This window comes from Squalius cephalus (genome assembly GCF_949319135.1).
Source record: "Squalius cephalus genome assembly, chromosome: 19".
Classification (NCBI taxonomy): domain Eukaryota; kingdom Metazoa; phylum Chordata; class Actinopteri; order Cypriniformes; family Leuciscidae; genus Squalius; species Squalius cephalus.
This window is the reverse complement of record NC_137140.1, coordinates 33,283,420-33,301,806: the sequence shown is the minus strand read 5'-3', so window position 1 is coordinate 33,301,806 and position 18,387 is coordinate 33,283,420. Positions and strand designations below refer to the sequence as shown.

The 18,387-nt window shown below is 38.0% G+C and overlaps 1 protein-coding gene across 1 annotated transcript; it reads left to right on the top strand.

The window, feature by feature from the left end:
* Window positions 1–1,656: 1,656 nt before the first annotated feature.
* LOC307146690 (NADPH:adrenodoxin oxidoreductase, mitochondrial-like) lies at window positions 1,657–16,092 on the top strand (the record flags this gene model as incomplete). Its single annotated transcript, XM_079850900.1, has 8 exons — window positions 1,657–1,827; window positions 6,449–6,544; window positions 8,234–8,341; window positions 8,574–8,658; window positions 11,218–11,396; window positions 12,505–12,550; window positions 14,128–14,301; window positions 15,809–16,092. 8 exons carry the CDS (start codon window positions 1,657–1,659, stop codon window positions 15,937–15,939), a joined length of 990 nt encoding a protein of 329 aa, XP_079707026.1. The 3' UTR covers window positions 15,940–16,092.
* Window positions 16,093–18,387: the final 2,295 nt, after the last annotated feature.

Here is an 18,387-nt window from a genome sequence, read left to right as displayed (position 1 = left end):
CGCTTGATCTGACGCACTACAGCGATCTGTCACCTCACATTTACAAGCGCCAAAACGGTTTGTTTGAATTTCGTAATAAAATCGACAGAATCTGAGAGTGGATAATTTGTTTCATAATTAAAGTAACCTGCGTTCACATGTCTGTCGGTGTTAGTGTCCTCTTTGCTTTGGGATTTTTCTCTGCGTGAGAAAAATTAATGTGTGGCGTCATAGGCCTAGCGTGTGAAATGTGTCAATAATGTGAGCTGAATGCATGAGAGTTGGCAGCCCTGCTTGAAAGCTGTCAATCATCCAAATGTCATAATGGGAAGGAAAAACATGAATAAGAACTTCTGCTTTTGTGGTCCATGGAAGAAAGAAGTCATACAGTTTGGAATGACAATGATGTTGGGAAAATTATGCAATTTATTTTCGCTAACTTCTCTTCAAATAAATGAATCCTTATAATTTAATCAAAATAGGCTGAATGTCCTTGTTGAGCAATAGCTGTAGACAGTTGAGCAATAACTGTGTTATTTCCATTCACTCAGGGCCGGATTAACAATTTCCTGTGCCCTGGGCAACAAGACTCAAGGCCCCCCGTAGTTAGGGGGTATCGGGGGCATGTGAAATTGTTTCATTTAGCCTAGAGCATTTGTAAATATTACTGCATCCTGGATACTTTACTGTAAAAACAAATGAACACATTCTCGCATGTGTTCAAGTTCATGTTTGTAGTGCGCTAAGTAAAATGCACAGTGCTGCTCTATTTATGTGCGTTATTCATTCGAGATAATTTGATAGCTCTTAAATGCACATGGCCAGTAAACTGGAAACGATAAAATCTTGATACAGACGCCAGCCTTTCGCAGGTGTTCATTTAGATTACTTTTGTTTTATTGACAGTTTAACAAGTCATGAAGGTTTTGCCTCACTTTCCAAAAGAAGTCAAAGAATAAGAGTGATATGTTTCTTCTTTAAATAAGGCACTTCTTCAGCTGTTTGTTAGTAGGATGCTTAATTTGTTTCTGAAATGTAATCCTAAAATAACTTAACACTGAAATGCATGTTCCTTGAAATCTCATCTTCATGTTTGAACATGCAAGAGGAAGTTGTTCACATTCTTTGTATTGTAAGAAAGCACCGATAGCCTATTCTTTCACTCAAGTTTCACTCAAGTTTTGTTTCTAACTTCATTATCCAGCCATGCGTGTTTGTCAACAGCTTCAGTCCAGTGCACTCAACCCAAGGAATGTATCATTTGTTCTGCGATATTTAGTGGTTCCTAAACTAATCAATAAAAGTTGCTATTTATTTGGTGTGTGTGTTCACTTCTGTCGCTTCCTTTCGTGATTGCATGGTTAAAAACAACCATTGAGTTGAGGATATTTACCTTCATAGTTATTTCAAACCTATTCACTAAATCTTGTTGCCGCATCAGAAAGAAAAAAAACCCTCATCTGGAAGTGTTGCTGTCTTTCTTATCGGCTATGATCTTCATTTGACATCTTATCGTGTCTCTATGTGCAAAAAATAAACACAAGGACACATGTGGACGCATTCAAGGTGACTTGCAGAATAATTACCCTAGGTTACCCTTCTACGAGTCGCGGCGGGGGGGGGGACCGGGGCAGGCGGATTAATACAAGAACGAAACACGGGTTTTATTTTGGAAACATGGAAGGCGGGATGAATCCTCCTGTACACTGGAGGGAGTTTGAGGCGGACTGCCACCGGACTAATGATCTTGGTGACAGTGAACGGGCCGATAAATTTCGGAGCCAGTTTATTAGAAACGGAGCGGAGAGGAATGTTCTTGGTAGAAAGCCACACTTTTTGACCCACGACGTATACGGGAGGCCTAGACCGGTGGCAATCGGCTTTGGCCTTGGTGCGCTCCCCCATTTGGAGTAGAGTCTCACGGGCTCTAGTCCAAGTGCGGTGACACCTCTGGACGAAGGCGTGAGCGGAGGGAACCACGTCTGTCGGGAGGCCATGTAAGCGAAAGACGTGATCAACGACGGTCAACGCTGTCTCCTTGGCTGAGGGTAATTTGGGCAAGGGAATGAAATGGGCCGCCTTCGAGAACCGGTCCACCACGGTCAAAACTACCGTGTTGCCTCGAGAGGGCGGTAATAAAATCTAGCGCAATATGGGACCAGGGTCTCGAAGGGACAGGCAGCGGTTGAAGAAACCCATCTGGGGGTCGATTGGAGGTCTTACCAATGGCACAAACTGAGCAAGCCAAAACAAAACTGTGGACATCACGAGCCATAAGCGGCCACCAGAATCGTTGCTTAACCAAAAACTTGGTACGACTAACTCCTGGATGACAAGCTACATTGGAACAATGCCCCCACTGAATGACGTCAGACCGTAATCCCTCCGGTACAAATAAACGGTTCAGTGGACAACCGGGCGGAGGCGTTACCCCTTTCAAGGCCGTCTTGACCTTCGATTCGACCTCCCATACGAGTGTGGAGACAAATAGGGTCTCGGGCAAAATGCACTCGGGAGTAGACGGGCGTTCGGAACGGTCAAAAATGCGCGATAAAGAATCGGGTTTGATGTTCTTGGAACCCGGGCGGTACGAGAGAGTAAAATCAAAACGTCCGAAAAAAAAATGCCCACCGAGCCTGCCTGGAGTTCAATCTTTTGGCAGTCTTAATATATTCCAGATTCTTATGGTCGGTCCAGACGCTAAAAGGTACCCCCGACCCTTCTAACCAGTGGCGCCACTCCTCCAATGCTAACTTGACTGCCAAGAACTCTCTGTTACCAATGTCATAATTGCGTTCGGCAGGGGACAAACGATGAGACAAAAACGCGCATGGATGCATCCTGTCGTCTGTGGGAGAACGCTGGGATATCACTGCACCTACCCCCACCTCTGACGCGTCGACCTCCACCACGAACTAACGTGATAGATCAGGGGCAATGAGGATGGGGGCTGAAACAAAGCAGCCCTTCAGTTTGGCAAACGCAGCCTCATGCTGCGTCTGACCACCTGAACGTAGTTCTGGGGGAGGTCAAGGCAGGGTGAGGCTAGTTGGCTGAAGTTGCGAATAAACCGCCGGTAGAAATTGGCGAACCCCAGAAACCTCTGTAGGGCCTTACGGGAATCTGGATTTGGCCATTCCACCACAGCCCTAACCTTCTCAGGATCCATACGTATTCCCTCAGACGACACAATGTATCCTAGGAAAGGAACAGACTGTGCATGAAAAACGCATTTCTCCGCCTTGACAAAAAGCCCATTCTCTAGCAACCTCTGAAGCACTCGTCGGACGTGCTGCACATGTTCCTGGAGAGAAGATGAAACTATCAATATGTCATCCAGGTAGACATAAATGAACTGGTCGACCATATCTCGCAGCACGTCGTTGACGAGTGCCTGGAAGACTGCTGGGGAGTTGGACAACCCAAAAGGCATGACCAAGTATTCAAAGTGCCCCCTGGGGGTGTTAAAAGCAGTCTTCCACTCATCCCCCTTCCTAATGCGGACCAAATGATAAGCATTACGTAAGTCCAATTTAGTGAAGATAGACGCTCCCTGCAACCTTTCGAAAGCTGAAGACATCAACGGCAAAGGATAAGTATTGAGGTGACGAAACAGTGAAGAATCCAGATGAAAACGAAAACCAGTTGAACAAGGAACAGGAAACGAGGACACGAACTGAAACTCCGACTGGACTGGATCAAACACTGGAGACATCAAACAACGATCTGACAAAGAGAGGAGAGTGCGATGAGAATTTATATGTGAGTAAATAGGCAGCAGCTGGTGCGGGAAATGAGATCAGCTGGCGCGCTGATCAGCTGAAACGAGCGGTAACGCCCACTCACACACACCCACACACACAGAACAACAAATACACGAGACACGAAGAAAACAGTGAATTCATGAACCGTGACACTTTTTCAAGGAAAATCGCCCATAGCAAAAAAACTGCAGGTATAAGCTACAAGAGGCCGTGAATGTACTGAATATGGATGCTGTTAAAGGCACAACACAAAGTGGAGTGCATGCATAATCGACACAGCATGGCATTGAGTGCCTTTTTGATTTTATAAAATGTATGAAATGACAATATCACACAGCCAATGACATACATTTTTATTGTTTCATTAACAGCAACAAAAACTTAAGTCCCAGTCCCCTAACATTGGTGCAACAGACTCTCCTCTTCACAGCAGACTTTTCCCTGTTTTTAAAATAAGTCTAGGTTTAATTCCAACTCCATCCAACTAAATAAGAACATAGACTTCTCAACCCCAGACTGTAATCCGAACCATCAAAGAATAATTGTATAAAAAAAATACACAATCACAAATAAGTGTTTTTTGATTGTTTTGTGACTGTCAAAACATTTGGTAACTAGATAGAATTTGATTAAGTTTAGTGACAATATGTTACTATGTTTTCAATGGGTGGTACTGTTTTTATTATTGCTTGACACAAATTTCATGATTTCAATTCAATTCTTGTGATTTGATTCCGATCTTGATTCAATATCAATTCGTTTGGATAAATATTAGGTACAGTAGATAGGCTACATGTTCATTTTTCTCAAAAAAATAAAAAAATAAATAAATCACCTATACTGTAAACATAGCCTACAAGGAGCCCCGTAAGCTGGTAGGCTATTATTATTAAAGGTTAAAAATAACAACTCAAATATAACGCGGTTTTTATTGCAATAACAATGTTATAATATTTTAATGATACGTAAAATAGCCTATAGGCCTATGTAATATAGTGCACATATTTAGCAAAATAGTGCTACTCTATACTATATTATGAGGAATATACATTTCGGTAAGTCTAGCCTACTGTATATCTTTCAACATACCTATAGCTCATTCATGTTTATTTAGCTTACTATTATCTAGTAGTAAAGAGTAAGAGATCGGCTCACGTGCCGCTTGATCTGACGCACTACAGCGATCTGTCACCTCACATTTACAAGCGCCAAAACGGTTTGTTTGAATTTCGTAATAAAATCGACATAATCTGAGAGTGGATAATTTGTTTCATAATTAAAGTAACCTGCGTTCACTTGTCTGTCGGTGTTAGTGTCCTCTTTGCTTTGGGATTTTTCTCTGCGTGAGAAAATGAATGTGTGGCGTCATAGGCCTAGCGTGTGAAATGTGTCAATAATGTGAGCTGAATGCATGAGAGTTGGCAGCCCTGCTTGAAAGCTGTCAATCATCCAAATGTCATAATGGGAAGGAAAAACATGAATAAGAACTTCTGCTTTTGTGGTCCACGGAAGAAAGAAGTCATACAGTTTGGAATGACAATGATGTTGGGAAAATTATGCAATTTATTTTCGCTAACTTCTCTTCAAATAAATTAATCCTTATAATTTAATCAAACTAGGCTAAATGTCCTTGTTGAGCAATAGCTGTAGACAGTTGAGCATTCACTCAGGGCCGGATTAACATTTTCTTGTGCCCTGGGCAACAAGACTCAAGGCCCCCGTAGTTAGGGGGATCGGGGGCATGCTCCCCCGAGAAAATTTGGATTTCTCTGACCTACATATGTGCAATTTAGGACTTTTGAAGGCCATAAAATTATAAGAAATAGGCTAGCTTTAAAACCTTGTCATTAGATTATTTGTCAATACCTGCTCTCTCCTCATCTTCATATTTCTTATTCTCTCAGTATTCTTATCCTGGCCTATTTCTACCTCTCCTAAAGCTGAACTTTGACTGATAGTCTTTTCATTTTCGTCTGTGTCAGTGACGAAAATAAACATAGGCTCAACTGATATTTATACGTTTTATGAATCATTTTCTTAGACATGTTAATTTACTCAAGGCTACCAGGAAAGCTGTAGCCTAAGTCAGTATTGCCATAGGAACCTTCTGCAAGCTTTGGGATTTGAAAACGTCTGTTTTTAAATGTTAAAAGTAATTTTAAATATTACAAATTATAGACTACGTTTAACGCAGTTGGTGGAATTGGCAGACGTTCCCTTAAGCATCGTGCGCTGTGGAAACGCGTCAAAGCATTCTCAGGTATAATTATGCAGCATTAATGCGTGAATGATTTTGAACGAATATTTCATCATGTCGATATACAATCTTCACATAATGTTAAAACTAATCTTGCTATTGATATCTTTGTTAGACTACCGACCCTATAGAACAAATGTCCGGCTAATATCGAACCTGAAACGAACTTTACCGCGCTCAACCAACGGGAGTGCATTTCACGAATTAGTAATCGCTGGCGTTCAGCGGGGAGGGAGGAAAGTCTGCGTGAACCCGCGTAGATGCACAAAAAAGATGATAAAAAAAGAGGAATTACAGGTCGAATCACAAGTGCTTTGGAGAAAAGTGCCTTCAGAGGGTTTTAAATGCTGATGTTTAGTTCTGTGTTCTGTGTAGTCAAATTCATCACTTTCAGTGTCTTCCATTGTTTACCACAAACCACGATTGCGGTTGTTTATGTCACTTTCAGGCTCGGCAAGATGCAGTTGTAGATATCTATGAGCGGCTGCCGGTGCCGTTTGGACTGGTGCGGTTTGGGGTCGCGCCTGATCACCCTGAGGTCAAGGTCAGGCCTTTCTTTATGAAGTCAATATGAAATAATGAACATATTGAATGATCATCAGTACAAGTATTACTTATTTTTCAACCCATCCCTTTCAATGCCTGTCATACAGAGATGATTTTATTAATCAATTCCCCCAAAATGCTTTGCTTTCAGAGAAGAGATTTGTAATTATAATCTTTAAACATCCCTGCTGAACAGAGCTACATTTTTAAACCACCCTTTCCTGTTTTGATTCTCTAATGTGGATGCAATTGCTATTCTCTCTGACTTTTGCTTACAGGAAACAGATATTATCCAGAATTGCACTGTATTTACTTTCATGAAGATCTGAGAGATATCCACCTTATTTTTACCGTAATAGTGGGCGAGGCCATTTGTAATTTAAATGTGTGAGGCAGTATGAATGATATAATCCAACTCCCATGCCTCTGTGACATTCAGAATGGAAGATATCCCTCTTTAGATTTTGGTTGCTAGGGTACTCTATTTGGTTGCTAGGGAGTGGCTTGGCAGCTACCAATCATGAAACTCCAAAGGCTGCTTGTCAATATGAATGATATAAACCAACTCCCATGCCTCTGTGACATTCAGAATGGAAGATATCCCTCTTTGGATTTTGGTTGCTAAGGCGCTTGGCAATGGTTGCTAGGGAGGGGCTAGGAAGTGTTGAGGTGATTCATGATTGGCTGTTTGCTGCCAATCATGTCAAAATGAGACCACCCTCATGTTTCTATTGTAACAATCGGCCTAATCGGAAGCGTTACAAGAATAAAATTGGGGTCAGATTAAACTGTGAGAGGGTTTGAAGTGTTTTAAAAGACGGGCTCTGGTATTGTCACGTAACATGCGCGGTCACATCAGCGCGAAAATTTAAAGAGCCCGTTCCACTGACTGCACCAGAGCAATGTTTTTAGTTCTTTTTCTAAAGGTTAATAAAACGTTACACTCACTTCTTCTTCTGGAGGTGCAGCAGGAACACAAATAGTTGGTACCGATCCTTTTTTCAGGTGCAGCTTCTTAGCAAAACCAGCTTTACTGACCTCGTTTATAAAGCAGTCTGGTGTGTGAAATGCTTTGCGCAAACATGAAAGCATTGACATTGATCGCGGGGAATATTCCCTTCTAAAACAAAACAAAACTCTGCCACTCCGTCTTCAGCGGTTCTGATTTAGAAACATCAAAATGACTGCTGTGTTCGTTATTACACCCAAGAACAGAACACCACAATCGCTTAGACGCCATTAGACAGTGCTCCAGCGTATCAACAATGACGCGCAGACTATGATGACAGACAGCTCATGAGCGAGGGCAGGTCTGTGTTGAAACGCTGCTGTCAATCAACAATCGTGGGAGGGGCGTCCGACCGTGTGACGTTACAAGGTCGAACGGCTTGATTTGAGAGAGGGTAAAACATATAAGTAGATTTAAAAAAAAAAACACTGGATGGATTTTTATCATTTTATGATGCTTGTGTACAGGCACTGCCAACACACACTTCAGTACAATCAACTTGCAAAAGTGCATGTACCATTATATGACCCCTTTAAAATATGCCATTCAGAAAAGCTGAGAAAAGTGCATTTTTTTACTTTAAACCACACTTTCCTGTTTTAATTACACAATCAGTTTACCTAATGTATGTGCAGTAATGTGAACCCAACTGCTATCTTCTCTGGCTTTCTCTTACAGGAGACCGATATTACCCAGAATTCACTGGCAGTGTTGGCGGGCAGTAATGTGAGAAGGGTTTTGATCGTAGGCCGGCGAGGGCCTCTTCAAATCGCGTGTACCATCAAGGTACGACTCCTCCTGTTTTACACCCTCGGAGTGAATTAATTCATTTGGCAGGTGATAAGCAGAAGATTAAGAAGATTAAGCAGAGGAACCTGTTCTAAACAATGTCTTGCATAATGGAAAAACACTCATGAAATATGATACATGATTGTATTGTTTATTGACTTTGCAAGTGAAAGGGTTCGTAAAGACTGTATAAGGCCGCAGGCAATAGGACTGTTTATTTGGTCTTCAGGAACTCCGAGAGATGGTGAATCTGCCCAACACCAGAGCCGACATGCTGCCCAATGACTTTGAGGGCATCGCAGAAGCTTTGAAAGGTAAAAAGCATCACAACTGAAGGGTTTGTTCACCTAAAAATAAAAATCTGCCATCATTTACTCACCCTCTTGCCAATCCAAACCTGTATGACTTACTTTCATCTGTGAAACCCAAAAGAAGATGTAATACATAATGATCAAGGACAGGGAATTATGTTGTTGGGCTCCAAAAATTAAAACATAAAACTGCCATAAATGCATTTAACATAATAGTTAATTATATAAATTAATAATGCACACTGACTGCTTTTATAGTAGTTTTTGTTGTATGGACAAATTTCAGTGTGAAACACTGATGTGGCAATGAACTTAAATACTATCAGTAATCTTTCCCAGCTTTGGCTCTGTCCTTTTAGTAACTACGCATGACAAAAACACAAACACAAGTTAGCTGTTGTTTATAAGCAAGGAGTCTTGGGACTTTTTGTTGTGAAACAGATGTCGTGCAGATACAGGAGACCGGAAGATGTTTATATCATTCCTGTGAATTCTGTCCTCCAAACTTGAATTTCGATATGATGCTGTTTTTGTAATAGTTGTTCGGTCACAGATAAGAATAACTTTAACTTCTAATAACTTTTTTTGCATAAACTACCATTTTTAAAAGCTTGGAGTCAATGGGATTTTTTTATTTAAGAAATTAATACGTTTATTCAGCAAGGATGCATTAATTTGATGAAAAGTGGCAGTAAAGACATATATAATGTTTTAAAAGATTTCTATATAGAAATTTCTATATTTTTGTTTTTTACTTTCTTTTAATTCAAAAATGTATCACGATTTCCTCAAAAATATGAAGCATAACAATCGTTTTCAACATTGATGATAATATTAAATGTTTCTTGAGCAGCAAATCATCATGTTAGGATCATGTGACATTGAAGACTGGAGTAATGATGCTGAACATTCAGCTTTCATCACAGGAATACATTACATTTTACTATATATTAAATCGAAAACAGTGATTTTAAATTGCAATAATATTTCACAACATTACTGATTTACTGCATTTTTCATCAAATAAATGCAACCTGGATGAGCAGAAGAGACCGACATCAAACTTTTGAACAGTAGTGTATGTCCAACTTGGTGCATTTGTGAAGACATAAACGTATATCTTAATGTTCTTTTATAGTCTTTTGATTTTACTTCAGACAGTTTTATTTTTTAATTTTTAATCGTAGTGTTTTTCAAAAACATCAGCCAACCGTAACGATTTGCTCTATACAGTGAGTGACTTGCCAAAAAAAAAAAAAAAAGAAAAAAAAAAACTTTATCTAAGTTCACATCTTTGTAAACCTGATATTCTGGGGGAAAACCTGCTTTAATCTTGTGGATCTAGATCTACTGCATTCTGGTACTTTAGGGACTTTTACTCCTCTTTGCATTCCTCTAAATAAACATTACCAGATTGGAAAGTACATTTGATGGATGAGATGTAGTGATCTAGGGCATAAAGACTTCAAAGTGTGTGGCATTTAATTTCAATTTCAATTTATTAATGGATAGCCCCTTTACACTCAAGGTTCAGGTCATGAGGACATCCCGATGTCATTGTAATTTATAACGCTAAATAAACATACTAAATAATTTTTCATTAAAAATGTAATAATGCAGATCAGTTTTGTGTGATGGGTAGGTTTAGGGTTATGGACTAGAAATGTCATTAGGAATGTCCTCATAATGATAGATGTGCCAGCGTGTGTCTGTGTGTGTGTGCGTGCATGCGTGCGTGTGTGTGTGTGTGTGTGTGTGTGTGTGTGTGTGTGTGTGAGTGTGAGTGTGAGTGGTCCTGGTAAACCCTATGTTATGGGGACGTCTCCACAAGAATAGTAATACCAGAAATTTTGTGGGTACATTTTTTTGGTCCCCATAAGGAAAACAGCTTATAAATCATACTAAATTGTTTTGATTTTTTTTGTATATATATATATATATATATATATATATATTTTTTTTTTTTTTTTTTTTTTTTTTTTATGTAAAAATGCAGAAAGTTTTCTGTGATGGGTACACTGTTAGAAAAATCTGTAGAAATTACAGTATTACTGGCAGCTACTTGCCAGTAACTTACTGTAGATTTAAAATTATGTTATTTACTGGCAACAATTTGTTCAAAATTAAATGAACATTAAACATTAACAAGTCTTTATCTTTACAGAATAAAACTAAAATAACATCCTCATGCAAAGCATTCTGGGAACCAAAATCTGAAGGAAAAAAACAGAAAAAGGTTGATGAAGATTTCTGGTTCCCAGAATGCTTTGCATTAGATTGTTATTTTATAATTTTATTCTTTAAAGACAAAGACTTGTTAATGTTTAATGTTCATTTAACTTTGAACAAACTGTTGCCAGTAAATAACATAAATTTAAATCTACAGTAAGTTACTGGCAAACAGCTGCAAAACTACAGCAAATTTTTTACAGTGTAGGTTTAGGGGATAGAATAAACAGTTTGTACAGAATAAATATCATTATGTCTCTAGAAAGTCATGGAAAGTCAAGGACATGGAAACTCAATGTTGTGTGTGTGTGCGTGCGTGTGTGTTTTCATTAGACCTTCCCAGACTGAGAAAAATACTGACGGAGTTAATGATGAAGGCTGTAAAGGAAGGAAGAGATGATAAAGTTGAGAAGTCCTGGGGTTTCCGCTTCTTTCGCAGTCCCGTGGAGGTTCTCGCCGGGGCTGATGGGAAAAGAGCTACAGGAATCCGATTGGCTCTTAATAAGCTTGAGGTAAACGTGCAAGACCGAATAACATCTCTAATATCCGATTATATGTGCTCTGTCAACATTAGGGATGGGTATCGTTAAGGTTTTAACGGTATTACTACTCTTACCGATACTCCTTATCGATCCGGTACTTTAACGGTATTCTTATCGGTTCTTTTTGATATATTAAAAAAAGGGGGAAAAATTATTTTGAATAGAATTAATATTGCTTTATATTTTGAAATTTAAAATAAATATCTTCAGCAAAAGAAAAAGCAATGCTTTAACAAAACAAATAAAACATGTAGGCTATGTTATGCAGAAGGGTGCAGGCTTTTGTGCTTTATATTCAGAAGACATAGGACACCAAAAACAAAGTACAAACACATGGTCAAACAAAAAAAGTATACAATAAAACAAATAAACAAATTATATACCCAGTGCTTTAATTTCAGTAATGTCTACTGACGTTACTGTTCCGGAGTAATATGGGCTAAAAAGACATCTAATAAAGTCAGATGTAAAATAACACTGCATAGTTTATCATAGATAGCTTAAAGCTTATAAAAGCCAAAATTATTCATTCAAGAGCTGCGACTGATTTTGAGACTGACTGACCTGCAATCGTCAGCAGGTTTATTAGACTGCTGCCTCTTTAAGACCAAATGCAGATCTAATCATTATTACGCATCATATTTTCTCCCAGCTATTTACGCCCATTTAAGACATAAACTGTATTTAAGTGAATAAACTGTTTACGTGAATCTCCAAGACGGCCATTTTGACATATTTTTGTGTATATTTGATCGTTTAGATGCGCACACGAAGCCCAAAATATACGTAGCTTGTCTCGTTGTGCTGTGTTTCGGAGCGCGCGCCGCATTTGGAACAGCGTCTATTGCGTCAGTTTTGGTACTTTTAATATCAAACGCGTCCCGCAGTTTAGCAACAGTAGACTACATTTTACAACAATCACCGATCGTGCAGATTCTGACGTTACGTTTGGGTTTTAGGGAGAAATGACAGCGCACCGCTGTGAAGGGAAGGAAGTTGCGCTTGACAGAATGCGGCCATGAGGGACGTTTTTTACAAGAATGTTATTCTTTTTTCTTTTTTGCACTTTCCTTCAAAGCCAGAAGGCTTTTTCAGAAAAGATGCGGCAAAGGGCATCAGATTAGGTGACATTTATTCTTTATGTCAGGGTCTCTATATTCCCTTCCCAGCGGAGGTCAGGACAATACTTTTCTGGACCGGTTATACATTTCCATCAGGGCAGCCGTAGTACTTTGTAAAAGAAAATATCCTAAACACTCAAAATATTCATCAAAGATGAGAATCTTGGGTCCCGAGAGACCAATATTATTATTTTAACCAATATCTACCAAAAGAAGTACATATTTCTGCTAACTGGATATGAATGTCAAAAGGTAAGATCAGGCTATTATTTATTTATTTATTTTTACGTTTAGAGACCTACGTGTATGACACATAGAAGGGGACTGAGAAAAGTATGGACCATTTTTATATTTTGCTCAAAGTAATAAACTACTTAAAACAAGCAACGTACATAATCTAATAAGCAAAACTCTCATCATGAGCCCAAAATAGCGTTAACTAGTAATTTCAAAGGTTTTTGTCTTCCCTTGCAATCTCTAAATAATTTTCCAATTTATAATATATATCAGTAAGAATTTAAATTTTATTTTTGGGGGAAAGAAATAAAATAAATCAATACTTTTATTAATCAAGGATGAGTTAAACTGATCAAAAGTTACAGTAAAGACATTTATATAATGCTATAAAATATTCTATTTTAAATAAATGCTGTTCTTTTGAACTTTCTATTCATCAAAGAATTTTGAAAAAACTGTTTTCAACATTGAAAATAATAATGAATGTTTTTTGAGCAGCAAATCATCATATTAGAATGATTTCTGAAGGCTCATGTGACACTGAAGACTGGAGTAATGATGCTGAACATTCAGCTTTCATCACAGGAATAAATTACAGTTTAAAATATATTAAAATAGAAAACAGTCATTTGAAATTGTCATAATATTTCACAATAATACGTTTTTTTTTATATAGTTTTTTTTATCAAATAAATGCAGGCTTGGTGAGCAGAAGAGACTTCTTTTAAAAACATACAAAATCTTTCCGATCTAAAACTTTTGACCAGTAGTGTGTGTGTATATATATATATATATATATATATATATATATATTTAAAGGCCCCATTTCGTAACTTGTGGCAAACCTGGATTCGTTAACGTTTCGAGTCATCTGTATGACAGATACAGTAATTGTATGTACTGTGTTCTTGTTTTCTGCTCACTGTGTGTCTGTTACTGTAGTAAAATAACCGCGTCAGCTGCAGCTCTTCCTCAGGATGGGACTGAGGTCTGCCATTGTGTATTTTATGAGACTTGTGGAATGTAATTTTGTCCCTCAAGCCTCTCGCCTTAATTATAGTGGGAAACCACAATTTGTATGTCGAAGAACAGTAAATATTTTTTTTTTGCGGCCATATTTATGTGGCAATTCCGAGAAACATTTGTGAGTTATAAAGTTCAAGTTGTGGGATATAAACTTTTAGGAATTAGGAGTTTATGTCTCACAAAGCACTGCAAATAAATTTGACTTGAGTTGACTTAACTAAAATAACTTCTGACATCTATCCAGGTGGGAAAGGGGTGTTTGTGTATAGATACTCATGGAGTGTGTAATTGTAACTGTGTGTGTTTATTTTGGGCAGGCCTGTACTGCAGTGGCTGGGTGAAGCGGGGTCCCACCGGTGTGATCGCCACCACGATGAACGACAGTTTCGATACGGCACGTGTCTTAATTCAGGATATGGAGGCTGGCGAGGTGGATCTGTCGGTCAACAAAGCGGGCGCTCAAGCGATCACTGCTCTTCTGCAAACACGAGGTCATGTTCACACAGACACACTCGATACTAAAACCTAGTGAGCTGCAGCATCCTAATCATGTGACTGATTACGAGCGCTCTATATAGGTGACGTGTGTCACACAAGTGCTACTCTTTACATTCATTGTTACCAATAGTATTTGCCATTAGCATGCTGCTAAACTAGAAATGACAATATGCATAAAAACATACTTTTTAATGTTTTTTTTCCTTCTTTTTTTACCAGTTATTGTGTAAAATAGTCCATTTTTATTTATTATTAATTCCTAAGAATTAAATATCAAAAAAGATGAAGTATCACACATGAGTATGATGGTATTTTAGTGCCATGGTACGATTATTAAAAACAAAATTATAAGAATTTAAGAAAAATTTGTAACATTATAAGAATAAATCAATGTTTTGAGAATAATTAGGAGATTAAAGGCATAGTATTGTGTGAACAAAGTCTGAGAAATACCACAATATTACGACTTATAAGCGAATACATTCATTTTTATTTTTATTTAAATAAAAATTTTAACCTGGCACTAAAATGCTGAGATAAGGGATTTATGCATAAAAATAAAATAAACACATTCATGATTTGTTACACATTGTAGTTTATTTTTTAATGTTTATATTACTTTTAACCTGGCACTAAATGCTGAGAGAGGTCATTTTTCACATTAAAATAAAAGTAATACATTGTTGCATTAATACAAATAGATTTTTTATATTATTTTGAGTTTAATGTATTTGTTAATGCCTTTATACATTTAATTAAAATAAAATAAAATGTTTTTATTTTAACGTGGCACTAAAATGCTGTGCAAAGGCATTTATACATTTAAAAATAATCACTGCATTAATACAAATTTAATTTGAGTTGTTTTAATTTTTTAATTTTAATGTTTGTATTATTTTAACATGCCACTAAAATGCTGTCGTACTGTTTAAGTGCTGTTATTCTAAATATCAGCATGGCCATGATTCGGCTATACATATGAATTATAATCATAGATCTCATCATATAATCAAGGTCTGAGACAAAATCGTTTTCAATTTTGTGGTGTATCTTTTTCTCAGTGCTCACCGTAATGCATTCTTAGATTGCCTTGTGTGGTTCTGTCTTAGAGCGCGTTAGCTGGCGCTTGTTTTAATTCTGTTGGCACATATTCAGCTGGCGTCTGTCAGGCTGTGAAGCGTCTGAGATGCGACATACTTTGGTCTGTCGGTGCAGTGGGAATTTTCTTTGAACAAATATTTTGGAACAAATTTAACATTGGGAATGGATTAGGCTGGGGGTTAGGCTTCCTCATGGGATTAGGCTTCCTCATGACGCAGCTCACTGCTTCACACACATTTATCCGCTGTTGCGTTATTTTTATGGCTCTGGGTGTGGTGGTTTTGTCATGGAAAGTTTTTGTTCCAAGATTTTAGATTCCCTGTTCTCTTTCAGTTTACTGCACAGTCAAAAATGATCATCATTAAAATGAGTTCATCATTGGGTCATGCGTGTCAACAGGTGTGAGAACGGTGCTTTTTCCACAATGGGAGAAGATTAATGCGGAGGAGGAGAAGAGAGGCAAATCCCTGGGAAAACCCAGGGAGAAACTTCTGGATGTAGACGAGATGCTGAAGATCGCCTGGTCCTGAGATCTGACCCGATGGAGTCTGCAGAGCTGTGATAAACCTGTAGGACTTTCTTCTGTGGAACACAAAAGATGACGTTTGGCAGAATGTGCACGCTGCTCTTCTCCATTCAATGAAAAATTACAAATAATGATTGAAAATTTGGGGTTCTTACACTGAATAGCGCACACATGATATTTATGGTACTTTTCTTGTGCATTGTTGCACTTGTTTTGAGCTCAACAGCCTCCCTTTCACTAATAAGAGCATCTGAGGAATTCTTCTTAACAATTTTTATATTCCACAGAAACAAAGTGGAACGATATGGCGGTGGATAAATTATGACACACGTTTCCTATCATTTATGAGTTGTTCTTTTAACTGAAGGTTGTGCTGGATTTTATGGTTCATGCCTTTGATGTTTAACATGTTCATGCAGTATTATGAAGGAATCAAGTCTTAAGCAACTTGTTAATGAATTGTTTAGCTATCATGTCAGGACATGGGCATGGACAATAATCACTACTATTTCCCTTTACTACTGATGCCAGCATGTCTGACAATGAAGTTGGCCCAGTCTGTGTGAAAGTAGGTTAGGCATGGCTTTCTGATCGTTTATTTTTGCCAGAATAAACAAACTGAACATATTTTCATATTTTTACATAATAAATAATATACAAACATTATTGTTATGACTGCTGTTGTTGTACCTATTAACCAGGGTTGGCAACTTCTGAGTTAAGCTTGGAGTGAGAATTATGGAAGAATATGCTTGAATAATTTCACGATTTCAATTCAATTCTTGTGATCACACATGATCTCGTCTGCTGCTCCGCGTTGAGCTCTTCCCAAAAAACTAAAATCATAAACACTAAATAATGAACAGACATATTCTCTGCTGGAGATGGAGATGAAAGACTGTTGCTCTATTGTTGAACTGGATGCAATAGATATTAGTTTACGTCAAAGTGCCCTATTAAGCTATTTTAGCTATTTTACTAATGTTGTTTTGGCGTCTCCTACAATGATTAATTCATAAATACAGCCACTTGCTTCGTTACTGAATGAATGACTCGATGACTCATCACCTACTGGTGGTTTTAATTTAATATTTAAAAGCATAACTTCGTTTTTACCATCATTGCATATTTATCTATTTAACTTTTTTTTTTTTTAATTCAAAGCATTATTTATTTTATAAAGGTATTTGTAAAGGTAAAAATGCACTTGAAAAAAATCGATTTAAGGGGGCAAATATTGTCCCTTCCTGAAAAAGGTATGACTGAAGATTGGGGATACGCAGAAGGATATTACAGTTTTTCTCGATTGCTTAAACACATTTCTTGAAACTATGCCTCGTATTCTCAAAACTATAAACACAAATCCATAACGTCTCACCCAATTCCCCAAACATCCTATTTTCAGGTCAAAATGAAGCTCTACACTCAAAACCATTCACTCTTGCTGAAAAACCTAACTTTGCCCTCAGACATCACACACAAGCCCTCAAAATCACACACACTACATAGGGTGACCACCTGCTAATAAGCCCAAGGGGGGACAAGGGGTATGTTTCTGAGGGACAATGTGGGACACTGTCTGGCGCGGCGGTGCCCCACTTGCAGACTCACTGATAGTGGTTTACCCATTTCTAGCACATACCACCTTGCATAGTATTAATAATGCCCTATTCTCCTAAACGTGTAATTTTTGATGTATGCTCATGAATAGGCCAACCAATGTGTATTTTTTTTCTAAATAAAGACTCATAATATTTTGAACATTCAATGAATTGACAGATGTACTTCCACTTAAGATTTACTATTTAATTTTATTTATTTTTCATTACAATTTATTTAGGCTACTTTAAATAAATAAATTAATTATAATATAAATTTATATGATTAACAGGAATTGTAGTTGCTCAACACCACAGGAACAGTTAAAAAAAAGTATATAAAAAAAATACGATTGACCTCGTATTCCCCTCCCTCCATGTCCGATTGAGAAGGACGTTAAGGTCACAAAAAGCCCTCTCGGTATCCCCATCAACACCTTTCAGCCACAAATATTCATTTCCCCATTCTTGTTTCTTGTACTTACACCTTCTCTTTTTAATTGATGATGGTGGTGCCTCTCAGACTCAGTCTCTTTCTCGAATTTTTCGAATTGGAAAGCGCGCATCTAAAAGTTCCTTAAAGTGTGTCTGGTATGCGCGTGCGTGCGCTGTCATGACAACAACGAAAAAGTTGACAACAACCTAGTCAGCAGTTCAACTGAGGGGTTTGTGTGGCAACAATAGCGTGTTGAACTGTCAAGTAATGTTCGTTTGTCTGCTTGGGGCTCGAGTATATAGAGCGACCAACTTTTTTTTTGAGCAAGCATAGATTATGCGTGACACGGTCTCAATTTGCGGGACGCGTGAATTGGGCTTCAAACGCTGTGCGCGCACGCGCTACGCGGGACGGGTGG